This window comes from Ixodes scapularis, unplaced genomic scaffold (genome assembly GCF_016920785.2).
Source record: "Ixodes scapularis isolate PalLabHiFi unplaced genomic scaffold, ASM1692078v2 PGA_scaffold4__175_contigs__length_147842914, whole genome shotgun sequence".
Classification (NCBI taxonomy): Eukaryota; Metazoa; Arthropoda; class Arachnida; order Ixodida; family Ixodidae; genus Ixodes; species Ixodes scapularis.
The window spans coordinates 34,193,182-34,214,817 of record NW_024609879.1 but is presented as its reverse complement, the minus strand read 5'-3'; the positions used below and the strand labels follow the sequence as shown (position 1 = coordinate 34,214,817).

Here is a 21,636-nt window from a genome sequence, read left to right as displayed (position 1 = left end):
TGCAAAAAAAAGCTCTACGAGCCATAGCTAATGTCTCTTCAACCTCTCCATCCTTGCCACTGTTTAAGAAGTACTCCATACTTGACGTTTCAAAAATGTATCCACAACGATTAATATTAACATTCCAGTCTGCCATGAAAGGTAAATATGATACTTTTCTCGCTATTGCGGACCTTCATTTGCACGATTCCATTCGTCAAACACGTCAGATACATCCATGGCATATACCACAATCACGAACTAACTTTGGACGTCAAAGAATTAAACATGCACTTCCCGAGCTACTAAATCATATCGCATCATTAGGAATTGATGTTATATCAGTGGGCAGAAATGACATCTCTTGCATTGTATAATACTTAAAACATACCTTCTATTGTTTTTTTGTTTTTTTTCTGTGTTAGTGTTGCTTGCCTTGTAGGGGTACCAAAGGGCCGGTCAAGCTGCAAATAGCAGCTTTTTTCCTTTGGTTTTCCCCCATCGTTGATGGAAATAAAGAAATGTTTCAAAATTTATGCGGGACGCCTTCATAAAAATGCTTCATTTTGTAAAAGCCTGCCTATTCCGGAAATTAGCTTGCACCTGAAATCAATCTGAAAGGAATTTCGAGAAGTACCCCGAGTATTTAGATAAAACGGAACGAATAAACTTAGGGACGGAGAGACCAGCACTTCTTTTGAGTTTCAACACAAATAGTTTTTATATTAAAATTTGAAAAGTGTGCTATTCTTTTCTTTCCTAGGTTTATTCTTTCAGTTTTATTTAACTTCACCAACGCGCTCACGTCGAACTAAGGAACCCCGAGAGCTTACTAGCCAATGTACGCGTCCTTTAAATAAAGAATAATGGTGGTCACTAGATCACGCATTATCGGATGATCAGTTTCTGATTAAATATAACATTAATTTATGAAATTAGATGTAAAATTTTAGAATTTACTGTAAACTGACTAAAGATATAAGGCAAGTGTTTAAATTTTCAGTAAGAAAATTGGGCAGATTTCTTAAGGGATGCCATTTATACCTATCTGTTTGCCGGGCTCTTCTGCCCGCTGTTGTTTTATTCAAAAGTTCCAAAAATCGCTCCGAACTGTAGAATCAAGCGACTGTCAGCCTTAAAACGTTTGGATCTGGACTCAATATCTGGTGCTATATTTGGACGAAGACCGGGCGCTCATAAATGCGCAGTTTATTTTTTGAGTGAAGAAAAACAGGGTTTTCGTTTGCATTGAGAAAACCTGCTTTTCTTTCATCAGTACGTTTTTGAGTTGTAAGTACCTCTAGGGATTCAGTTGCATATGTCGCCTCTGCTTAGTTTCACCTCATTTTCTATACATAATAAACGTGGCCGCGATGTGATTGTATATTTGAAATAAGTAAGCATTATTTTAGCTAAGTATTTTGTGCATATTGCGTCAATTTCGTACGCTATTTAAACGTTCATGGCAGTTAGTGGGAAAATAAAATTCTACAGTAAAAAAGTAACTGACACTACCGCCGTTTTTGCTATTTGTTTAATGTTTTAGCACATCCGACTTGTGCTCTAAAAAATACACGTAACACCTCTTGCGAAACTACGTTCGCGTACCTCCATTCAGGTTTGTATACATTTGAAATTTGAATTTTGCGAGGAGCGCCAAATGACTATGAGGAAGCAGCTTGAAACTGAAGACTTAAAGAACAAAATCTGTTAGTGCTTAATGAAGCAATATCTAAAAAAATCTACCGCAAGTACTTGCGTACTCGGGTATCGAAAAAGACTTCCGTACGTAATTTTAATTAACTGTTTTCTTGGTATCTAAATACATCTAGTGACACATGTTCCCTCTAGCTAGACAAACGATGCATTGATCAAGGTTACGGGTGTCTTGTCGAAGATAACCCTGATTCTGAATCATTCACTGTATGCTACACATTACAAACGTCGGTACGTCAAGAATTTTTCTCATCTCTTAGAGCTGATGTAGACGAACATTACAGTTGGAGTAATATGTTTTATGGCATGCATTCAATGTTTCTATCTGATGTACAGTTATGCAAAGAATGTGGACACTTATAAATGCTAATGAGATATTTAATCCGGGTAGCGCAGTCCTGTTTGAAACTTTTATTTTTATCGGATCGTTTACGACTCTACAGCCAAGAGATGTCAAAGTTGAAGTGGAACTAAACATGATAATTATTCTCCTGATTCTGAAAATTCTGGTGCCAAACCGCTTAAAAGTGCCCGAATCGGACCTTACTGCCTGGTTAACTCAGTTGTTCACTCGCATCTTTCATCCTCAATCACCGAACAGAGACCACATTTAGGCTGCACTGCTTGCGGTTTTGTTTTCATCTGGCTGATTTGGTCTTTGCATGCTACATTATTGCTCCTAAGGTAAAGCACTGAAGAATACATTTTTGGCTTTCCGCCGGCAAGTGAGGGCCCATGCAAAATACCTTAGCCCTGCCTCGCCTCTTGGAGCAAAACACTATTCGGCCCAAGTTAGGCTCTTTGATATGCCAAACGTGAGTAAAGTTAGCCTTTCCCTTCCACGCTATTTTGGAAAGCGGACCGGGATGGAAAAAAATATGTCCTAGAACTAATTCATGAGGAGATCCACAAAAATTTTTTAGAGCTATATTTACTACTCCAAGCGAATATGTTTTGGCGCCAGCGGGAGCCCGCGGAAAAGTGGCCGCTACTGTCACGTGACTGGACACTTTAGTCACGTGGTGCCTGTGCTCTTTCGACAGCTTCATATGGGCTCTCAAAGTTGCTTATTACTCTTCGTTTCAAGTGCAACAAAAGAACGAAGATTAATCAAAAGAACTCTTTAGTGCACATACGAAGCTACCGGAAGAGCGCAAGCACCACGTGAGAGACCTGAGCGCAGGTCAGAAATTAACGGTGGTGACGCGCCGCAGTGTTCTCTTCCGGTGACAGCATGGACAAACGCGGTCAGTCGGCGCTCCACATCCAAAGGGTAGCCGCGGCGAGAACTCCGGCGTAAAGCAGGTAACACATGACGGGTGAAAAGGGCGCCGCGCGGCAGCAAGCCGCAGCTTCTATGGCAACCGGTGCCGGCGTCGCTAGGTCACTGTGACATGCGCACCTTGCGGCGCGGTGCCGCTCCAATCTGGTCGGCCAGATGTTTGCGCGCGGTGTGCCTAGCGACGAGCGGCGGAGAAGCAAATATGGCGATCGTTTGTTTGATCGGTTCGCTTGGGATTTTGGGCTATGTGCGTCCCAAACGTTCTCGTGAGAACGGTCGAGTCGACTGCGAAGTTATTTGAACTCCCAGGAGTGGCACGGAATGTGTTGTGAAATCACAATCTCAACTAGCAACAGGCGGGTCTCCACGAACAACAACGACAGGGCCGAGAAGCGGCGGTATGACTCCGAGCGAGATTGGTTTGGTGTTGGTGGTTTGAGTTCAATGTGGGGAATCTGTTTGCCGGAATGTTACTGCCACAGCCGATGAAGGAGTTAACACGAGGGCTGTAGGAAGGATGGCGAGACGGTGCACTTTGTACAGGAAAGACCTTTGGCGTCGTCAGCTTTGTCGAGCCAGACATTGGATGCCGCCGGGAGACGAAGAAACGTGTTGTGTGTTTCGGAATATCTCTGCTAAGTTAGTACTTTGAACTGCGTTGGTAGGTATTTACTCTCAAGCATAAGGTTTTTATGATGCTCGCTTTGTAACGCTTTGTAACTGCTCCTTTCAATGGCACGGTCACAACACCAATAATTATTGCATTCGGTGTGACTTCCTTCGCATAAAGTCAATGAAGCTTCACCATGTACTTTCGAACGAAAGCGCCAAGACTCTCATGAAAACTGGTCGCGTCTCATACAAGTGATTGGCGCCAGCCTTTCGCGTTCCATGTGGGCCTCTTCGAACCCCTAAATGCTTTCGCAACGGCGTTCTGGGGTTCGTATACGTTCTGCGGTATGTTTTCTTCAGGACTGACATGCCGTGCGCCTCCAGTTGTCTCAGCGATGTTGGACACGTTGAATATCAATGTTAAAATGAACGTTTTACAGTAAACACAATTATTCATTGGAACGCTTTCCATTTTTAATTTTTTACGTCAGGTTCATCGGGTTGAAAAAAAAAAAAAAAGCAAACACGGCGTTGGTATTGGTGTGAACGTACGTCACGATCCGGAACGCAACAGAACAGCACACGACAAAACAGCACGTGACAAAACAGCACGGTCAAACCCGCACGCGTCAAAACAGCACAGCGTCAAAACAGCACGGCGACAATACAGCACGGCGTCAAAATAGCACGCGACAAAACAGCACGGCGTCAAAACGGCACAGCGACAGAAGAGCACGTGCCAAAACAGCACGGCGTCAAAACAGCACAGCGACAAAACAGCACGCATGTAAAAAGGCTGTAACAGGTAGCGTTTTATGAAAACAAAACAGAACATCAAGAAAAAGGGTTGGACATTGCATGGCATTATTTAACATCTAGTGGAGAACCAATAAAAAAAAATGTGCGCTGGCGGCGAAGGGACCGCACTGAAGTCAGTGTCCCGAGTGCTGCTGCTGTTGTGTGATTGCTAAAAACAAATAAAGTTAGCAGCAGTTACTAATACTTAACTACGCTAATTTCTGAAGAGATTGGGTAGTTAGAGGGGATGCCTTCGCGTCGATGTTGGCTGCGTTGTCTGGTCATTTTTGAAGTATCAGGGAAAGAGGAGAAGTTATTGGGAGAAAGATATCCATAGGTTAAAGCTATGAACTGCCTGGTTTGTGTCGGTCCGGTGAGGTTCCGTAGTACTCGCCATTTCGTAATTACCACCTAAGCGTAGAACGTACTTCCCCCCCCCCCCCCCATCCCAAGAAGAAAAAAAGCGGGAGATGCGCCGATTACAGATGCATTGATAGAAACGGTAGGATAAGGTGACTTTAATGTGGAGCGTATTCAAGCTGTATCACGGGCACCGATTCTGCGGGGTTCATTCGCCGTGAATAAAATCTCATGGAAACACGCGGCTGGAGCTTGCACGCGCGAAGTTTTACGTTTTGAGTTGAATTCACAGATTATTGCCGACTAAGGGCCCTGATCGAGTGGGAACCGGTGAAGCAGTAACATGCCGCAGCCCCAATGCTGTGGGCTTACACTGCAGCATGGGTTGAACCCATTGTTGCCGCACACATTTTCTTTTTTTTTTCTTTTAACGACTAACGACAGTACATTGCTGTGCGATTGAATTATTCATTGTCGACGATATCACCAGCAAACTTGCGCGCCAAAATGAGCAAAACTGTTCGAAAAAATTGCGGTGGCTTAGCTCGGCTATGCCAGGATATGCGCAGCGTGGGCTTATGCGCACAAAATGAGAGGCGCTATCAAGCGGCTCCGGTGCAGCGTCAGACTTGCCTACTGCGCAACGGAGGCGCAAAGCTGGGCACGCGGTGACGTCACTCCTCTGGAATGCACAGACCGGCGAGGCGGGCGCGGCGGCGTCGGCTTCGGCGGGCCAGCTGTGCACCGTGTGACATCACTGCTCTTCGCGCATGCGCAGCACGGAGCACGGCTCATTAGGCGAGCCATGTGAAACTGCTCAACCTCGGCCAGTCCGAACTTGCTTCTAAAAGAACAGATTCGAAAAATTGGCCGTCGACGAGTTGGCTTTCGACGAATTGGTCTAGAACCTCAGTTCCTTTACAGTGCCTTATTTGAGACGTGCATTTTTTAACTTCAAATGCTATATTTAGAGTTCAGCGTTTTCGGGTTAGACCGAATATCACCGGTAAAAGTACGCCAAATTCATTTTTCCTAATTCGGTCTTTACTGAAAAAGTTCAGTATTTTTGAGGGCGTTTGAAGTGGTGTGTGTGGGGGAAGGGATGTGACTCTAACTAGGGTTTCGTGTTTTCGGATAAATTCGAAAAACACTCGCCGGTACAAGTCTCGTCTATTCGGATTTATCTGATAAACTTTGAATTTCGATGTGCCAATCCCTCCCCCCCCCCCCACCCCGCCCACACACGCACACAGAAATATATATTATACAATTAATGGTTTAATCAGCGCGTAGAGTAAATGGCCCTGGGAAAATGCCACCACTCTCAAATTTCGGCCAGGACAGCAGGTCATTGTACTATCGGGTCAAGACAAAAGTCACTGTTTATGTTTCCGGTTTGGGGCGTACTATTTGTGCCTGAGAGGAAGGAGAGGTTGTGTTCTGTAACCGTGAAAGCTATGGACCATAGAAATTACATAAAGTGGGGAAGAGGACAGTCGAAACCTCTCTATTTCATCCTTTTCCACTCTACCTCTTGCGGCCGCGCGGTAGGTTGATGGAATAGCATGGAATGAATACAGGCTTCCCAGCGGTTACCTCCAGTAAGTTATTGATTTTAAGGTATTCACATTTATTGAAATAACACTTGTGTGCCACTCTTGTTCTAGAACAAATTAGTATTGCCAGTAGTAATGGCACCAACGCCAAATAAACTGAAGAAAATATCAATTGTTACAACCGTTTTTTTTTTTTTTTTGGTCCAGCATACGTTTACGTTTCGATATTATTTGTTTCTTTTTAATAAGAAACACTGCCAAATTGAGCTCCGAATTTCGGAGAATACGGAATCAAACAAAAATAAACTTCAATAAACTCCGAATTTTCGGCAAAAAATAAACTCAGAAAGACACCGTCTGAACTTGACGAAAACCAAACTCCGAAAACACGGAACCCTATTCATTACTGACCATATCACCACTTCCTTTCGCAGTTTTCAGCTTGTTTGCGAGATCGGTTTAACTTTCAACAAAACCTCCGGGGGCGCAGGGGTCTTCAGGACGAAATCTGGGTTTTTGCCTGATACGAATTTGTGCCGAATTCTTTGTTAAAAAAAAAAAAGAGAGTTTAATCGTGAAATCAAACAGCGGAAATCAAGAGCGTCCGTAAATGCCGCGCATTGTTTAACACCCCTAGCTTCCGTCTACTAGAGGAGGGCATAAATACGAGTGTTATATTGTCATTTCTGCCGTCGGCGCGAATTTATCACCTCTCGCAATCGTGAAAATGGGGGAAAACGCACCGAGTACAATGCTTGCTAATTTCTTCATTTTGATATTTTCCTCTCCGACCGAAGTGGTACTGAAGCTCATGCTTGTCCTGTGTACAAATACGAGCACACGACGATACTGTCAGATCACGATAAGGCCCCAGTGCATCTTACAGAACAGGTGGCGTCGGCTGCCAAAGATGGCAACAAATAAGAAGACCAGTACCTGGTACTCAATAGACATTTGACACAAACGCTTTTAATTATTGTATTTTCGTTAGTATACTGGTTTTCGTCAATAAACCTAATATAACTGAGAAGTTTATGAGTCTACAACTATTCACCGCAATAAACCGAAAACTTTTGTTTGGAATAAAAACCGAAAAAAAAGTTCGCGGAATTGCAAATGATACAAACCGAAAACGCCGAACCCTATCTATATTGTCAATGTCATGTTTTTGCGCTGCGCTGTTTTGTTGCTTGGCTGTTTTGACGCTGTGCTGTTTTGTCGGGTGCTATTTTGACACGTGCTGTTTTGACGCCGTGCTGTTTTGGCACGTGCTCTTCTGTCGCTGTGCCGTTTTGACGCTGTGCTGTTTTGTCGCGTGCTATTTTGACGCGTGCTGTTTTGTCGCCGTGCTGTTTTGACGCTGTGCTGCTTTGACACGTGCTGTTTTAACCGTGCTGTTTTGTCGCGTGCTGTTATGTCCTGTGCTGTTCTGTCATGGTGCCATCACGATCATCTGGTGGGCTAGTTGGTCATACGTTTTGCAGTAATGCTTTCTTCGACATAATGGTATAACGGTAGCACAAGGCAGTTTGTTCCGGTTTTATTTGTTTTATTTTTAGTCTGAATACTTTGATTTACGTTTTGGGGTATAGATATTGCGTTTTAAAGCGACGTACTGCCAGTCGCTTTATGATCGGTGAAAATGGTGGCCCAGTAACTATGTGCCGATCTCGCGACGGGCATTTGCGTGCATGTCTTGGATCCACAGATATCGCAGTGTATCGCTAGGTAGTACGTAATGCGTAGAGCCGCGCTGCGTCCAGTTTCGCCGGTCATGTGTTCCATGCTTAAGGCAGGGGACACATAGCAACATAACAACCGGTCACGGCGTCTCTTCGTTACTTCCGCGCGGTGCCGCGGCCCTCGGATTTGGTCGATACAGATAAAGCTGCTCGGTGCGCCTGTGGTTCGCCTTTGCGGCGACCGCCGAGTGGTGTCCTGCGCCCAGTTTCACAGCTCGTGTGTGCCATGCTGAATGTGTGGCGGCGTTGGCGTAGCGCGGCGGCGCAGAGGTCTACAACGTGACTAGTGGCGGCTTCCGCAGGTGTAAACTACAAATTCGATTCGCTTCTTAAATATAGCTCTTAACATTTTGTTTCTTCGTTGTAAATTAATTTATTACGTTGTTTCCCTATCTAGGCTGTCTAATTCTTTTATGCATCTTTGCTTATGTTTTAAAGACAAAGAATACAATAAGGCATGCGTCTTCTTAAGTGCAGTGCGTTACTTAGGCGCTCCACGTGGAGTCCATCGCCTTCAAAATGCGATAATGTTTTTTTGTTTTTTTTTTATCACGCAGGTAAGATTCACTACTCTATTTCAATTGTAAGGCATATTTAAAATGCAATGCTTACCGGAGTTACAACTGGCTCCTTGCCACTGAGGTCTGTTAGAACCAAGTTTTCTGAGAGTATTGAACACTTTTCTAAGTTAAGTGTTAAGCCTTCTTTAATGTGGATCACTTTTTCACTCGAAATGCCCCTGCTTTCAAGAAGCTTTGGATAAGCAACTTCGAAGTTTCGGGATTCACCTGTAAAAACATCATAAAGCTGAACTTAATAGTCAAATACAAAACCTCTTTACCGTCCTACAAGAATCGTAGCAGAAATATTCGGTCTAAGATGTTTTATACATGGTATTGGGGTTACTTCGGTCCGTCATGATATGTTGCAGGGAACACTTCCGGATCGAATATTGTTTACATGTTTTTAAAGGGAAACATCACCGCTAGTGTCTTCCACAATTAAATCTTTTTTTGCTGTACTTTGCGCGTTCACTGGCTTCTTGAAGTACTGTTATGCTTAGCAGTTAACTGGACAACATTACTGGGGAAGATCTCCACGAAATAAAAGATGCCGCGGCCGTCGACCAAAAACGGTCTCTAACGCGCGCCACGATTTCACGCTCAGTATGATACTACGCATCCTCGCTTAATTTTAAAATCAGAACAGCACACACCCGAATTTTCAAGACAGCGAAGAAACTTGATGGAGCGAATGACAGTCCAGTTTTTATTTAATTAAATATTTATTGAAATAATTTATATGCGCCACTTCCGGACATTTGCACGTCGAATTACATAACTTTATATTATAGCCTGATTCCAGACTTCCGTGATACAGACCAAATTGGTTCTGCATAAAATATTTATTGACTAAAATGATAGTTTTGATTGTTTTTTTTTATCACAAAGGAGCATCATTTGATAACGCTTAACGTTACTTTTAGGGTGTATATGCGCTTTTGAAGAGATGGTTTACGTAATATTTCTGAACAAACTCCAGCAAAAAAACCACGAACGAACTAAGAAAACAACGTTAATTTTGAGAGCATGTATCCGCGACGTGGAACTGAGCCCAGGTTCAATTCCAAGTCAATTTTAGACACGTCAATTTAGAAGTTAGAGAACAAGATTTTTTTTTCTTTTCAACATGCAATAAAGTGCCCCTTCGTGACACGATTAAAGCGAGGCCTCAAACATAGCATAAAAGCACTGGTACCATCCTTTCGATTTTAGGAATCGCCCACGTCGCCAGACGCAACAACGATTCACGTGTGTCTGCAAAAAAAAACACACAAAAAAGAACAACTCTTTGAACAAATAGGATATACCCCCAGGAGTGCCGCGTGATCGTAACAAATCGGACGCGAAGCTAGTTTTCTTACCCTATTGCCTGGGTTTTATAATCTAAAAAAATAGCCTTTTAACGTCCGCGTCTGCATCTGTCTCCACGTGAATATCATTCACAAGATGGCCGTGGTAGATTGACGTTGTCACAACTGCGCTATCTCCACTAGTCGTCGAAAACACGTCACATAATGTTTTTTGCGTGGAACGAGCGGCGTAATTGTGCACTCTGCGACGGCTTTGTCCCAATCACGAACCTCTACTCGTCCTCGAAAACGCACCGCTCGCCCTAGCCCGGCCACTATCGAGCACGGGGGGCCCAGTCCTTCACACCATCCTTCAGCCATGTCCGAGAGGCGTAGCTTGCTGCCGCTTTGGTCAGTTCGAAGACTCACGGCGATGCCGCGCTGTTGACGAAGCGACGTTGTGCTGGCACACGCTCTCCCGTAGGGGCTGATTTATGGGTCAGGCATGAGAGGGGGGGGGGGGGGAGGTATTCTGCGGGAGAAGGAGAGGAAGGAGGGGGACTCCGTTGCGATATGACGTTCGGTCGAAACGTTGTCCAGATTTATTTTGTTGGCCCAATATTCGCTATGTCATCAAATACTAAACTTTTGGCTGGTGTATATCAATGCTTTTATTATACCAAAGTTGAACTTGGGGACCTCAGGGGGGGAGGGGGGGGGTGCAGGAGGGCGTTTGCTCCCCCCCCCCCCCTAATCTCCCCAAGGTCAACGGGTAGCCTTCTGCAGTTTTTTCGAGGTGCGAATCTTGCCCCTACTATTTTTTTAGGCTAAAGTTTACCTAAAGCTTCCCTTCATACAGGTCTGCACGTCCACGTCTGTATTTAGATAGTATTGAAGTTTTAATTTTTTTTTTGCTTTTCTATGTTTTACCGAATAACGGGTAAAAATTAATTGCTATTGAAGCATTCAACCATCAATCGGTAAGTTAATTAATCAATTGCCCGGCCCTAATAATAAATCATATATGTGCGCAGTTTAGGCATAAAATATCCGCTATTTGTAAGAGTCAATGTTTAATAAATATATTCTTTAGTCTTAGCTGGTTAAGCACCTGCAACTCGCATTGCTTCTCTGAACCTTTCAAGTGGGCATGAAGGGTGCTATGAATTATCCATTGCTTTCCGGGTGGAACCAGTTGATCAGCGGAAGGGACGAGTGGATGGGAAAAAACGTCCAACCGCTGAACTACCAAACATTTTATAAGTCCTCCTCTTCTTCTTCTAATGTTGTTCTGTTCTTCTGTCCATTTTTAACCCTTTCCTTTTCCCTTACACTTATATTTACTGATCAAGTAGTTTGGTGCCCTGCAAAAGTTTTTTCTTTCCATGTTGCAAGGTCATTAAGCATTGATCTTGTTTTCCTTCTATAAGGAGGGGCCTGAAACATCTCGCGTGGAATCTGCTTTCTGTGGCGTCCAAAGATGTGAACTTGCTCGAGGTTTGCTTTGCATTTGCATGATCGACACTGGACAGCTAGGTGCACCGGTGCCATCAAGTTTTTAAGGTTGCCTGCTTATTCTTGTGCTCGTTCGTTTATATATCACGCCGATTGGCCGATACAGCAGCTCCTGTATGTCACAGCTATGTTGTAAATAGCTTCTTTTTTTTTTGTACGGAATATAGTTTGTGTTTTCTTTAGTGACACATTGATCTTTCTTATTGTTCTGTGCTTGGTTGATCTTCCTGCACGTTGAATAAGCTTCATTGAGTGCGTAAGTTACATGTAAGTTGCACATTTTATCGGCTCGCGACCTTTTTATTAGTTTAATTGTCAACCCCATGCATATAAAGGATCACCTCGAAGAGTTTCTTTGATTTTGTGTGTGCGTTTTTATTTTGATCATCTGTTCTCTTGTCTGCGCTGAAGATTTCCTCGCACACGGAGGCCAGTATTGGTCTCTGATACCCGGCTTTGTGAAGCCTAACAATGTGTTTTTCAAGCCTTTGATTGACTTGTTGCAGACAGTTTTTTTTAGTCGTTCTGCTTAAAAAAACTGTGATGGCCCCTCCTTGCTTCCGACCTTACTATCCTCAGCTGATTCCACCCGAAATAAATAACCGACTAGCTCAGCTCATTCCCATTGTAAGTATGACTGTAGGTAACAGACACAGAATTTCAGCATTTTTCGGTCTTCGTCGCACAAGTGTAGTAGCTATATTTTCTGTTTCAACTTATTCAGAAAATAGTCCCCAGTCTTGACAAAATAATAGTTGAAGCATTAAAGTGATTATTCTGGTAACTCATGTGAAATCAGCAGTTATTAAAAAACTTGAGAGCTCACAAAATGCTGTATACTAAGCAAACAAGTACTGTGTGTGATTTTGTTTCATTTTCTCCTCACATACAGCAACCAAAGACATTGGTTTAAACAAATGTGCATATTTCTGACATCAAGATTTGATGTTGGAGATTTTATAACTTCGCGCATTCAAGAAATGTGTCAACGCGAGTGCAACTAAAACCCACAAGATTACGTCTATACACAAGGTGTGTGATTTTAATACAGAAGTATTCATTTGGAAAGTGCCATGCGGAATAGAATAACGCGGTCTCTACATGTAGGTTATACGGCCAAAGGGACATAATATAATGTGATGTGTGAATTGTAATGTGAATTTGGTCATTAGCTCCTGAATTAGTGAAAAAAATGTATGGTTCAAATTTGAAAAATCTTGACCGTCATCTGTAACCACCGAATCAGTTAGATTTAGAAAAATTTGAAACACTTGGCAAGCCAGTGGGTGCTCTGAAATTTCCACTCGTACAACAGGCGCAACGCGGGCAGTCCGAAAACGGAGATGGAAAGATTCCCATCGTTGTTTTCGGACAGCCGGATTAGCGCCTGATGCAAAAGTCGTAATTTTAACTTACCCAGGAATTTAGCAAGTGTTTCAAATCTTTTTAAAGTTTATTAAATTACTAAAAGATGACGCTCAGCAAGTTTTCTTATCTGAAAACTTATATTTATGCGCACTAATTAAAAAGTTAATCAACTAATATTAGGAAATTATTCCATTTATTGTGACGATTTGCCCCGTACATTATGTACTTCTGGTCGTATAAATCACTTGCAGAAACCTCATTATTCTACTTTTCGCGGCTTCTTTTGGACAGAAAATTAGACAACTAAAAACATCACGAAATTAAACACAAGGACGAGTAGAATAAACAAAAAAAAAGCGCTGACATACGACTGTCGTTTTTTTTTTTCATAACAAAATAGATTGCAAAAAAAGAAAAGAAAAAAGCTCTATAGGACATTTTTACATCACAGTCAAAGTCACACTCGCAGTCATGGTCACGACCTATGTGATATAGATCTCGACCGTGACTGCGAATAACCGCGGCCATGACCATGACAGGCTACATTAACAGTTATGATCACATAAACGTGTCAGTCTGATTAATAGGAAATAGTTCACAATCAGACAAGGTAATTCATCCTACACTGGCACAAACATCGGGTCCATCATTTCTAATAAAAAACATCATGAAATTATCTAGCGGTCTCATTGGGATGTTTGGCAAGTATTTGAATATTATTTAACTAAGTAGTACAGCCACATGAATTACAATGTACAGCGAGAGGCACCTATGCTGCGCTCAATAAAGAGAGTGCTCACGAGACCTGGCGCTCACACATCTGCCCGTCTGGCCTATATAAATTTTTGGACAGGCCAGAGGGATTTTGTAAACTTTATAAATTTTCCAACCCGCCACATAATTACAATGGTGCCTTACTTTATACAACACACATTGTGGAGCTGCTATTTCAGTTGCGGAACATAAACGGCATTTGTTCTTACGGTGCACAGAAGACAACCGCTACATCAAACTTATTCACACACGTATTAATCCTGTCAGAAATGGTAGGTATATACAGGGTGTCCCATATAACTTGCTCCAAACTTTAAAAAAAACAAAAAAAAAAAAACAGAGAGTTTGCGCGAGTGAAACCAACTGTATGTTGTTTGAATACCTTTTGTGACAGTGCAACTTTTTCTTAGTGTGCCCAGTGTTTTCGTCAATTAAGACTCAGCAGATATTTTCTTAAATATTTCTTCAAGAGCCAATGTGTGAATTGGGAAGTTGTAGAGCGCACAGAGAGCGCAACCAATCAAGGTTTTCCTCAGCTGCAATTCCTGGAATCGGGACGCGCACGCGCGTCGATTTTGCAGTGCTCTAAGACGTGCTCCGAAGAAACGAAAACCAGCTTATCACTGTTGCGCTGTCCGAGACGGGGCCTCGTGTTAGCGTAGGCCCCGAGATCGGCGCATTGATTGTAAAAAGATAGCGCGCGCTAGTTCTCGTCACGATAACTGGCGCACGAAAGCCAACGTTGTTCTTCGCTGATCGTAAAAATGCAATCTCATGGGGAGGGTCCAAGATTATTCAACAGCCCTAGTATTGTATAACTGTTTCAGCTTTCAGGCCTGCTCATACCGAGGGGAGATATAGTTTAGTTTTTGAGCCTTGCATGTTGCCGTTCAATTTCCGTCTTGCACGTCGCGGGTAAGCGCATGTCTCCGTGCGAGCGCTTTATTTGATTTATGTCGTGTTGCAATCAAGTTGTGCCAAGGCGTTCATTAGTTCTCCAACACGCCAACGATGCCTTTTTCGAATGACGAAAACGCGATTATAGTCCTTGTTTTGGGAGCCGAGTGGGGCGATAAGAGGAAGGCTGCCAGGATATATCGAACATGGCACAGTAGACTTCGACCAATCCCATCCACAATAATCAGAAAATACTATAAGCTGGATCAGACAGGAAGCTTCACAAAAAAACGGAAGAAACTTCGGGCTTTAAGCAAAGTCCTCGGCACAGACATTTTGGCTTACATAGCAGCTTATCGTTACGCTGGCGTGCGTAATGTGAGCGCTGATGTAGCGGTACTAAGATCGTCCGTCTGGAGGATTTTGAACGAATCTAAGCTTCACCTTGTGGAAGCCGAGAGTGAAGGACGAGGCAGAGGGCACGTGACAGGCGGTCGGCGGAGAAGTCACGAGCTGGCGCGAGACAGTGCGTGCTGAGCGAGGCTGGTAGCTGGACAAGAACGTCGAAGCCAAGCTGCCTGGCCTGGCCCATGCGAACCCCGGAGCGGTCCACCAGCGAGGTCTGGAGCAAGACCGGTGGAAACGGCGAGCCTTGGCCCTATGACCTGGGCTACGACGATCCCGGGGTGGTTCCGTAGCGAGACTCGGACATTGATACCCCGGGACAGCCAGTTTACGCAGCGCTGGCATGGGAAGGACGATCCGCAGGCCTGGACGACACGGACCCCAACTGTGACCTCTGATCGACGGGCGACAACAAGGGTCGGCGGGCCCGGACTACCGGCTCTCGACGACGGGCAACCGGTAGGTACAGTAAACTCATTCACTGTCTCCTCGTTGCAGTGTGTAGCTCCCAGGGTGACGGGCGGAGCGCATACCGATCGGGCGGCGATTATTAGTAAAGGGATCTCCATAAAGAACCCCACAGCCTTTGCCACATTCAGCTGCATCAAAGGTTGCAGGCTAGTAACTCCGAAATCAGAGTTAACTTCGCTTACAGGATTTCTATCCAATCTTAAAAAGAACCAGACCTTTTCAACAACGTGCTGTGAACAAATGATGCAGACTTTTTACGAAACAAACAAGTAAACCTTTACAACGCCCATTACTGAGGCGAGAAAAATCCCCACTGGCTGGCGTAGTCCCTACATCAGTACCAGTGGTCCCTTAATGTCCGGTGTGGGATCTTTCAGAACAGCATCGCTTGTCCCGTCTTTTTTGACCTGACGCTAACTGGAAAACGCTCTGTGAACGAGATCGTTGCAGGTGCAGCGGATGATTTTCGCTGTAGTCTGCCATTGGCACGCCTTCTACACATGCTGTTTCAGCACGACGGTGCCCCCGCTCACAGCTGTAGCCAGCCTCGAGCCTGGCTCAGCGGAGCCTTGCAAGAACAGTGTGTCGGGCAGTACGGGACCGTGCCATGGCCTGCTAGGTCACCACCGGAGATGACCCCCCTGATGTATTCTAGTAGGGGGACGTGAAAGCCCCGTCTAAAACAGCAAGAAGAGCCCACAACCCCAAGCGTATTGAAGGTAAAAATTACGCGAATTTGCCGCATTATTCCAGCGTGTATAATACGGAGTGGAAGAGCGGACGCGTTCGAAAAGATGAGTGCTGAACCGCTTCAGGTGGGGACCTGTTTGGGCGCATTCTGTAGGCAGCCAACACTGTTTTAAAAAAGCGGCTTTGTACCAATGTCAGTTTAACGCGGTCTTGATGCCATTATTTTGACTAAATCTCCCCGTGAGAAGGATGTCAACATCAAGGACGGCGCTGCTTTTTTGTCTTTTTTATGAAGGCGAAAGCCTTATTGTCTCATCCTTCAGTCGACCTTCAAAGGCTTCAAGCGAAAACACGTCGACGACACGAAAACGACGATACGCGCCAAAACTGCGTCAAAAGTACGTCGTCAAACAGAGCGTTGTCTTTGGAGGTTCGCTCTCACGTTTACATCGGCGCTTGGGCTTACGCCTTCGAGTCGTCTTAGGAAGAACATAAGAGTCCCTGTGACTTTTTTCGGTAAGACACGTTGCACCTCTTATGGGTTTTTGTTTCAGACACACTTTTTTTTGTTTTTGTTTACTACTTTATCTTTTTATGAGCAAATAAAATCACCATTCTCTTCCATTTTCTCCAGCCAACACGTGATCACGGGGAGAACTCGGGCACACTCACTTTCTACCCTTTCCACGATGCGGCAGAAATTTACACCTTGGCTCTTAAATGAATAATTATAAACTAGCTAAATATTCCTAATTAAGTAAAAGTTTGGTGCCATTTATAGGGGACACTTCGTATATACTCCGCAATTTAAAAGAAGGACGACAAAAACGTTTGTTATGCGAAATAGAACACCGTTCCATATATGTCGTGTGTGCAGTCGGTGTGGTTTACACAGTTCAAGTATCCTGTGAAAATATTTATATCGACGCTTTCCAGCAGCTGTGCATGGCGCCGCCATAACCGACCTTTTGCGTTTGCTTCTACTTTTTTGTGTTCACTTCCTCCAGGAATAATTCATCGATTGACCACAGCAGGAAAGATTATTGCCATGTTCGTTTCTCCTTTGTTCGTCTCCCTAGCATTGACCTTTGTGGAGGCCAATCAACTCCCGCGTCAATGGCTAGGCATCTCGGTAAGACAAGAGAAGGTCACACATGGCGGATGTGTAAACGGATGTGTAAAGCGCCAAACGGGCAGATGTGTAAACACTCAGGCTCATAAGCACTCTCTTTCGTTACGGAGCGCTGCATCGGGACCATCTCGGGTTACATTCTTAAGAATATGGCTCTACTCCGCAGTTATGTTCAAATACTGTCTAAACACCACAGAAATACGGCTAGAGTAATTTAGGTTGCTTGTTGAACCTGTCTTTTGTGTTTCGTGCAGAATTCTGGACGTGAAGTTTGTGTAGGCGTCGAATCAATTAACCCTTTTGGTGTTGCATTATATCTTATTAATCGGACTGACCCATTTATGTGGCCATGACTGTGATATAAAAAGGCCCTGTACGCTTTTTTTTAAACCGTTTCCTTCTTTTTTGTGTCAATCTATTTTGCTATAAAAGAAAACGGCACGGTCGTTAGTCACTGCTATAATTGTTTTTCGTCTTCTCGTCCTTGTGTTCATTTTTGCTCTGTTTTTATTTCTTCGATCATGCACCGATTCGCCCATCTTCGCCCCATCTAAGCTCCTTATAGATATATACGCTCGTGTTAAAATAAAACTTCCTGTATATCATGCGTGGAAAATTATAATTGGTGAAAACCTACAGATTGCGCTAATAGTATGCAAGAACGCAGCTCGCGACAGCGATAAGGCATCTCTCCTGGACGAAAATATTTATGTGTTACTTAAGCTTTGACCACCAACCCTACATGAGTGTCAGGCTGGCGTCTCTATCTAGCTAACACAAAATAGCATCAGATTTATAAAAAAATCTTGTATATTGCTTCTTTACCTTAGTAGCCGAATCGATTAAAAAGATTGAGTAAACTGAATTTTGTTTTTCAGGAACGATATGCACATGAAAACGAACATCTCAAAAATGCTCAAAGAGAGGACCAGGAATCAATGAGAAATTAAAATATTGACTAAAGTATTCTGCCATACTTGGGTTAAGGCTTCAAAAGACACAGAGGGGACTATTCTTAGATAAGTATAATGTCATAATATGAATAAACCTGAAAACTCCCAGATTCAAATTCCAGCTGGTTTAATCATGACATCTTGAGTGAACAATATGTCATAAAGTTATCTGTAAAGTACACAATTAGCCAGCTATTTCATGATCTTGCCGTGTGCTGACCAGCGGAACATTCCAGCACAGACCCAGTACTAGTTTCTAGGGAAAGAAAATGTGCACGGTAGCTTTACTTAGTTTTACTAGATTTGCAATTTATGATGTTGGTTAAGCTTGTTGACTCTTATCAGTCTCCATAATATCCGTAATATCACATAAAGGCTTAGCGTGTAATAAACAACACTTATTTTGTGATATCTATATGCGGCAAACAATGCAAAAAAAAACTCTATATTATTTAAAAATTACTGAATGGTAACAAATTGTTAGTGTACTTCCATAAATGAAATAAAAACATACACTTTTGGAAAATACGAAGTTCAGAGTGCCTCAATATAGAATATTATTGACGCTCTAACTACGGTAGTGACCAATGGTGTTTTATTTTGCCGTTATTAAAAACCGAGCTTACTTAACATTATTGAACATCACTAACAGCTCTTCGATAGCGTAACCGTAGACCTGAATCGTCTACGCCATCCACCAAAAGCAGTCGTAGTGCACAGATGAAACCGATAATGGAACACGGGTATCAGCTGAACGCCGACGCAACCGTTCTGCCCAACCCGTTTTACGCCCGCCCAGAGTAAGTGATGAGGAAAAATCAGTACGACAACCTTTTTATATGGAGGTGTGGACGTCATCTCATATTGACTTCTCGACTTCATTGATTGGACTGTCGAAAGTTCTTTTTCGGTTTTGTCAATACTAGAAAAATGGTACTCTTGTCTTCCAACAGATACTAAACAGCTTCGGTTTTAATTTTTTTCCCTCATTTGTTCATTATAGTCCAACATGCTAGCTAGCACGAAAGGGTCTGTTCACAAAGCGTCCTGTGACTATGTTTGATTAAGTTACGTACGTCAACGCCTAGCTAAAGTTATGCGTTGACGAATATTTGCGGGTGGTATGCTGTGCGACAAGTTACACCTTGGATAGGTTGAAAAGCCTCATAGAAATCACGATTGTCTCGGTAACAAGCATTCGTGTCCTTATGTAAGTATCCGCCTTATTACGATTTCGAAGCTCAGATTACTGAAAATGTCATGCACGATCTAAAAAGACTCCAAAAGCTGTCAGTATAAAAATTTTAGAACATGCTGTCTTAGCGTATAATATTTTGTATTCAGTTCCAAAAACATATTTGGGGCACAAAGCGTAATGGTGGTTCTGTGTAATTGCCGTGACAAATACAGAATCGTGTATATGCACTAGTATATAAAATATCAACTAAACTTACAACAGTTCCAAATTAAGTGGTTTGTCAGAAAGAAACCAATGAATTGTACTCAATAATATACATACCTCCCGCAGTGGCATTTTGAATTAAAGCCGACAAAGCGCATAGAAACATATACCGCATCATTTTCTTCTCTACAAGGTGTTAGCTGTTTTACCATGAGCTTTTATAGAAAATGTACATCCTGGTAGTTCAATAGATTGACCTCCTGTATTGACATTTTTATTTTCTGGTGCTAAAGGGCATAAAAAAATTAAGTAAAAATTCTAAAAGAGCAGATAGCGTGTTATTTAATGGTCAACGGGCAATTCTGGCGTTCTTGAAAGTTATTTTTGCAATAGATTTGGATTTAGTTGACGCACTACGAGATATTTGCTTTAGGATATTTGTGTCTGTAGTGTGGTTTCATTTGAAATCGAGCATGCGTGTCAAATGGGTATTTTGATTATCTCAAAAATATACACTTAGCCCCCCATCTCGCTAATTAACAAAAGAACTCCGTTTTTTTTTTGTTTTTTTTTTAATTTCTCCACAAAAAAATTTGGACTGGAGCTAGTTAAAACGCTACGTTTAGGCTGTCATTTTTACTCAGATCTGGCAGTTCTGATAAGAGGGTAAAAGGAAATCACTCACAGTAATTAATCTTGTTATTATAAGTCGCATAAAATATTTTTTTTTCGATTGAAAAAACCGCTTAAACGTATTTCATGCAAAAAATTAAAAAAAAACAGAAAAACATCGCATCTTTGATATTTTGGTGCCAAATCTGGAGCCCTGAATCTTCCCCAAGCAGCACAATTCACCGGCTCAGGCTTGAGCCTGCTTGGGCAGCCGGGGAAAGTTTCCCTGGCCCAAGCACCGTTTTGCTTCAAGGGGCAAGCTAGCCCCAGCCTGGCTAGCCAGCCCGGCAGTTCAGTGGGGGTTCCTTGTAGAGCCAAGCTTGGCTAAACGGTGTAAAACAAGCCTGGGCCAGGCTTGCAGTTCAGTGGTCATCCAAGCTTGGCAAAACGGTCTAAATGCATCCTGGGCCACACTGGCAGTTCAGCGGTCAGTCGAGCTTGGCAAAACGGTGTAAATGCCGTGTGGGCCTGGGTGGGAGTTCTCTGGTCATTCAGTCTTGGCTATACGGGGAATTTACAGACTTCTCCCAAGGAAGTCTATGTTGTCATTCAAAGGATGTTTTTGTGGCATATGATATAGTCAAACATCTCCAATTTTTGGTGCTGTGTGCAGAAAAGACTGGTTGCTACCTTGCTCCGGATTTAGTGACCCACGATTAATGCAGCTGCTCCAGTAATTTTCTCAGAATACTTAAACAATAAAATGAAAGTTGAAAACACGTGCGAGTTGCTGTATTTATTGTGCTGTTGGAATGCAAATGAAGCTGCAAAATCAAGTCAAGTTTTATACAGTGTTTTTTTTTTTTTTTTATTTCATGTTCAGTACATGGTGCTAGCTAATGCCCGAGTCCCACTACAGCGACAAACAGAAACAATTGACGACAAGTCTCAAACCTGAGTCTTTCGCGATTTGACAGGCTATGTAGAATAAAGGAGGCTATGCTTAAACACAAGCATCATGCACGCGAGGGTATCTTTGGCAGGCTTAGAATCACTCATGCTTATCTCACGAGCACCAAACGAATAAACGCCTGCCAAAAGTACCATCACGGGCATGCTGAATGGGTTGGAGACTTGTAGCTGTCGTTTGTTTCTGTTTGTCGCTCTCGTGTCCCACTAGAGCGACAACGGCTGGTTGCTGGTCGAGTATCTGCTGCCTGGTAACTGGGCTTCACAGCTAGTAGGTGGCTCTGCCGATTCGAGTACTAATGACAGCAGTTGTAATAGTTCACCCCATGGCCACTTTATGGCTGCGACGTAGGGCTGGATAGCAGCACCTGGAGAAGGAACAAGATAACCAGTGATGCATGTTTAGTAAATATGCTTTACATGAACTATAAATCATGCTCCTAATTAAATTATAACACAGCAGAAAGGCCACCTAAAAGGTCTTGGTGGTATGTTCAGTCTCCTTTAATATGAAAGACGTGCTAAAAGCGCGTGGCCGAGATGACCGTGGT

At 43.2% G+C, this 21,636-nt stretch overlaps 1 protein-coding gene across 1 annotated transcript in view; it reads right to left on the bottom strand.

Moving 5' to 3' along the window:
* The window catches only part of LOC115324942 (venom metalloproteinase antarease-like TtrivMP_A), a 116,954-nt gene extending 97,272 nt beyond the window's left edge, over window positions 1-19,682 (bottom strand). The window contains exons 1-2 of the mRNA XM_029985639.2: window positions 19,622-19,682; window positions 8,658-8,833 (exon numbers count right to left, since the gene is read on the bottom strand). Of these exons, the coding sequence (XP_029841499.2) occupies window positions 8,658-8,833; window positions 19,622-19,682 (237 nt within the window). The remainder of the gene's footprint in view (window positions 1-8,657; window positions 8,834-19,621) is intronic.
* Between the last annotated feature and the right edge of the window lie 1,954 nt (window positions 19,683-21,636).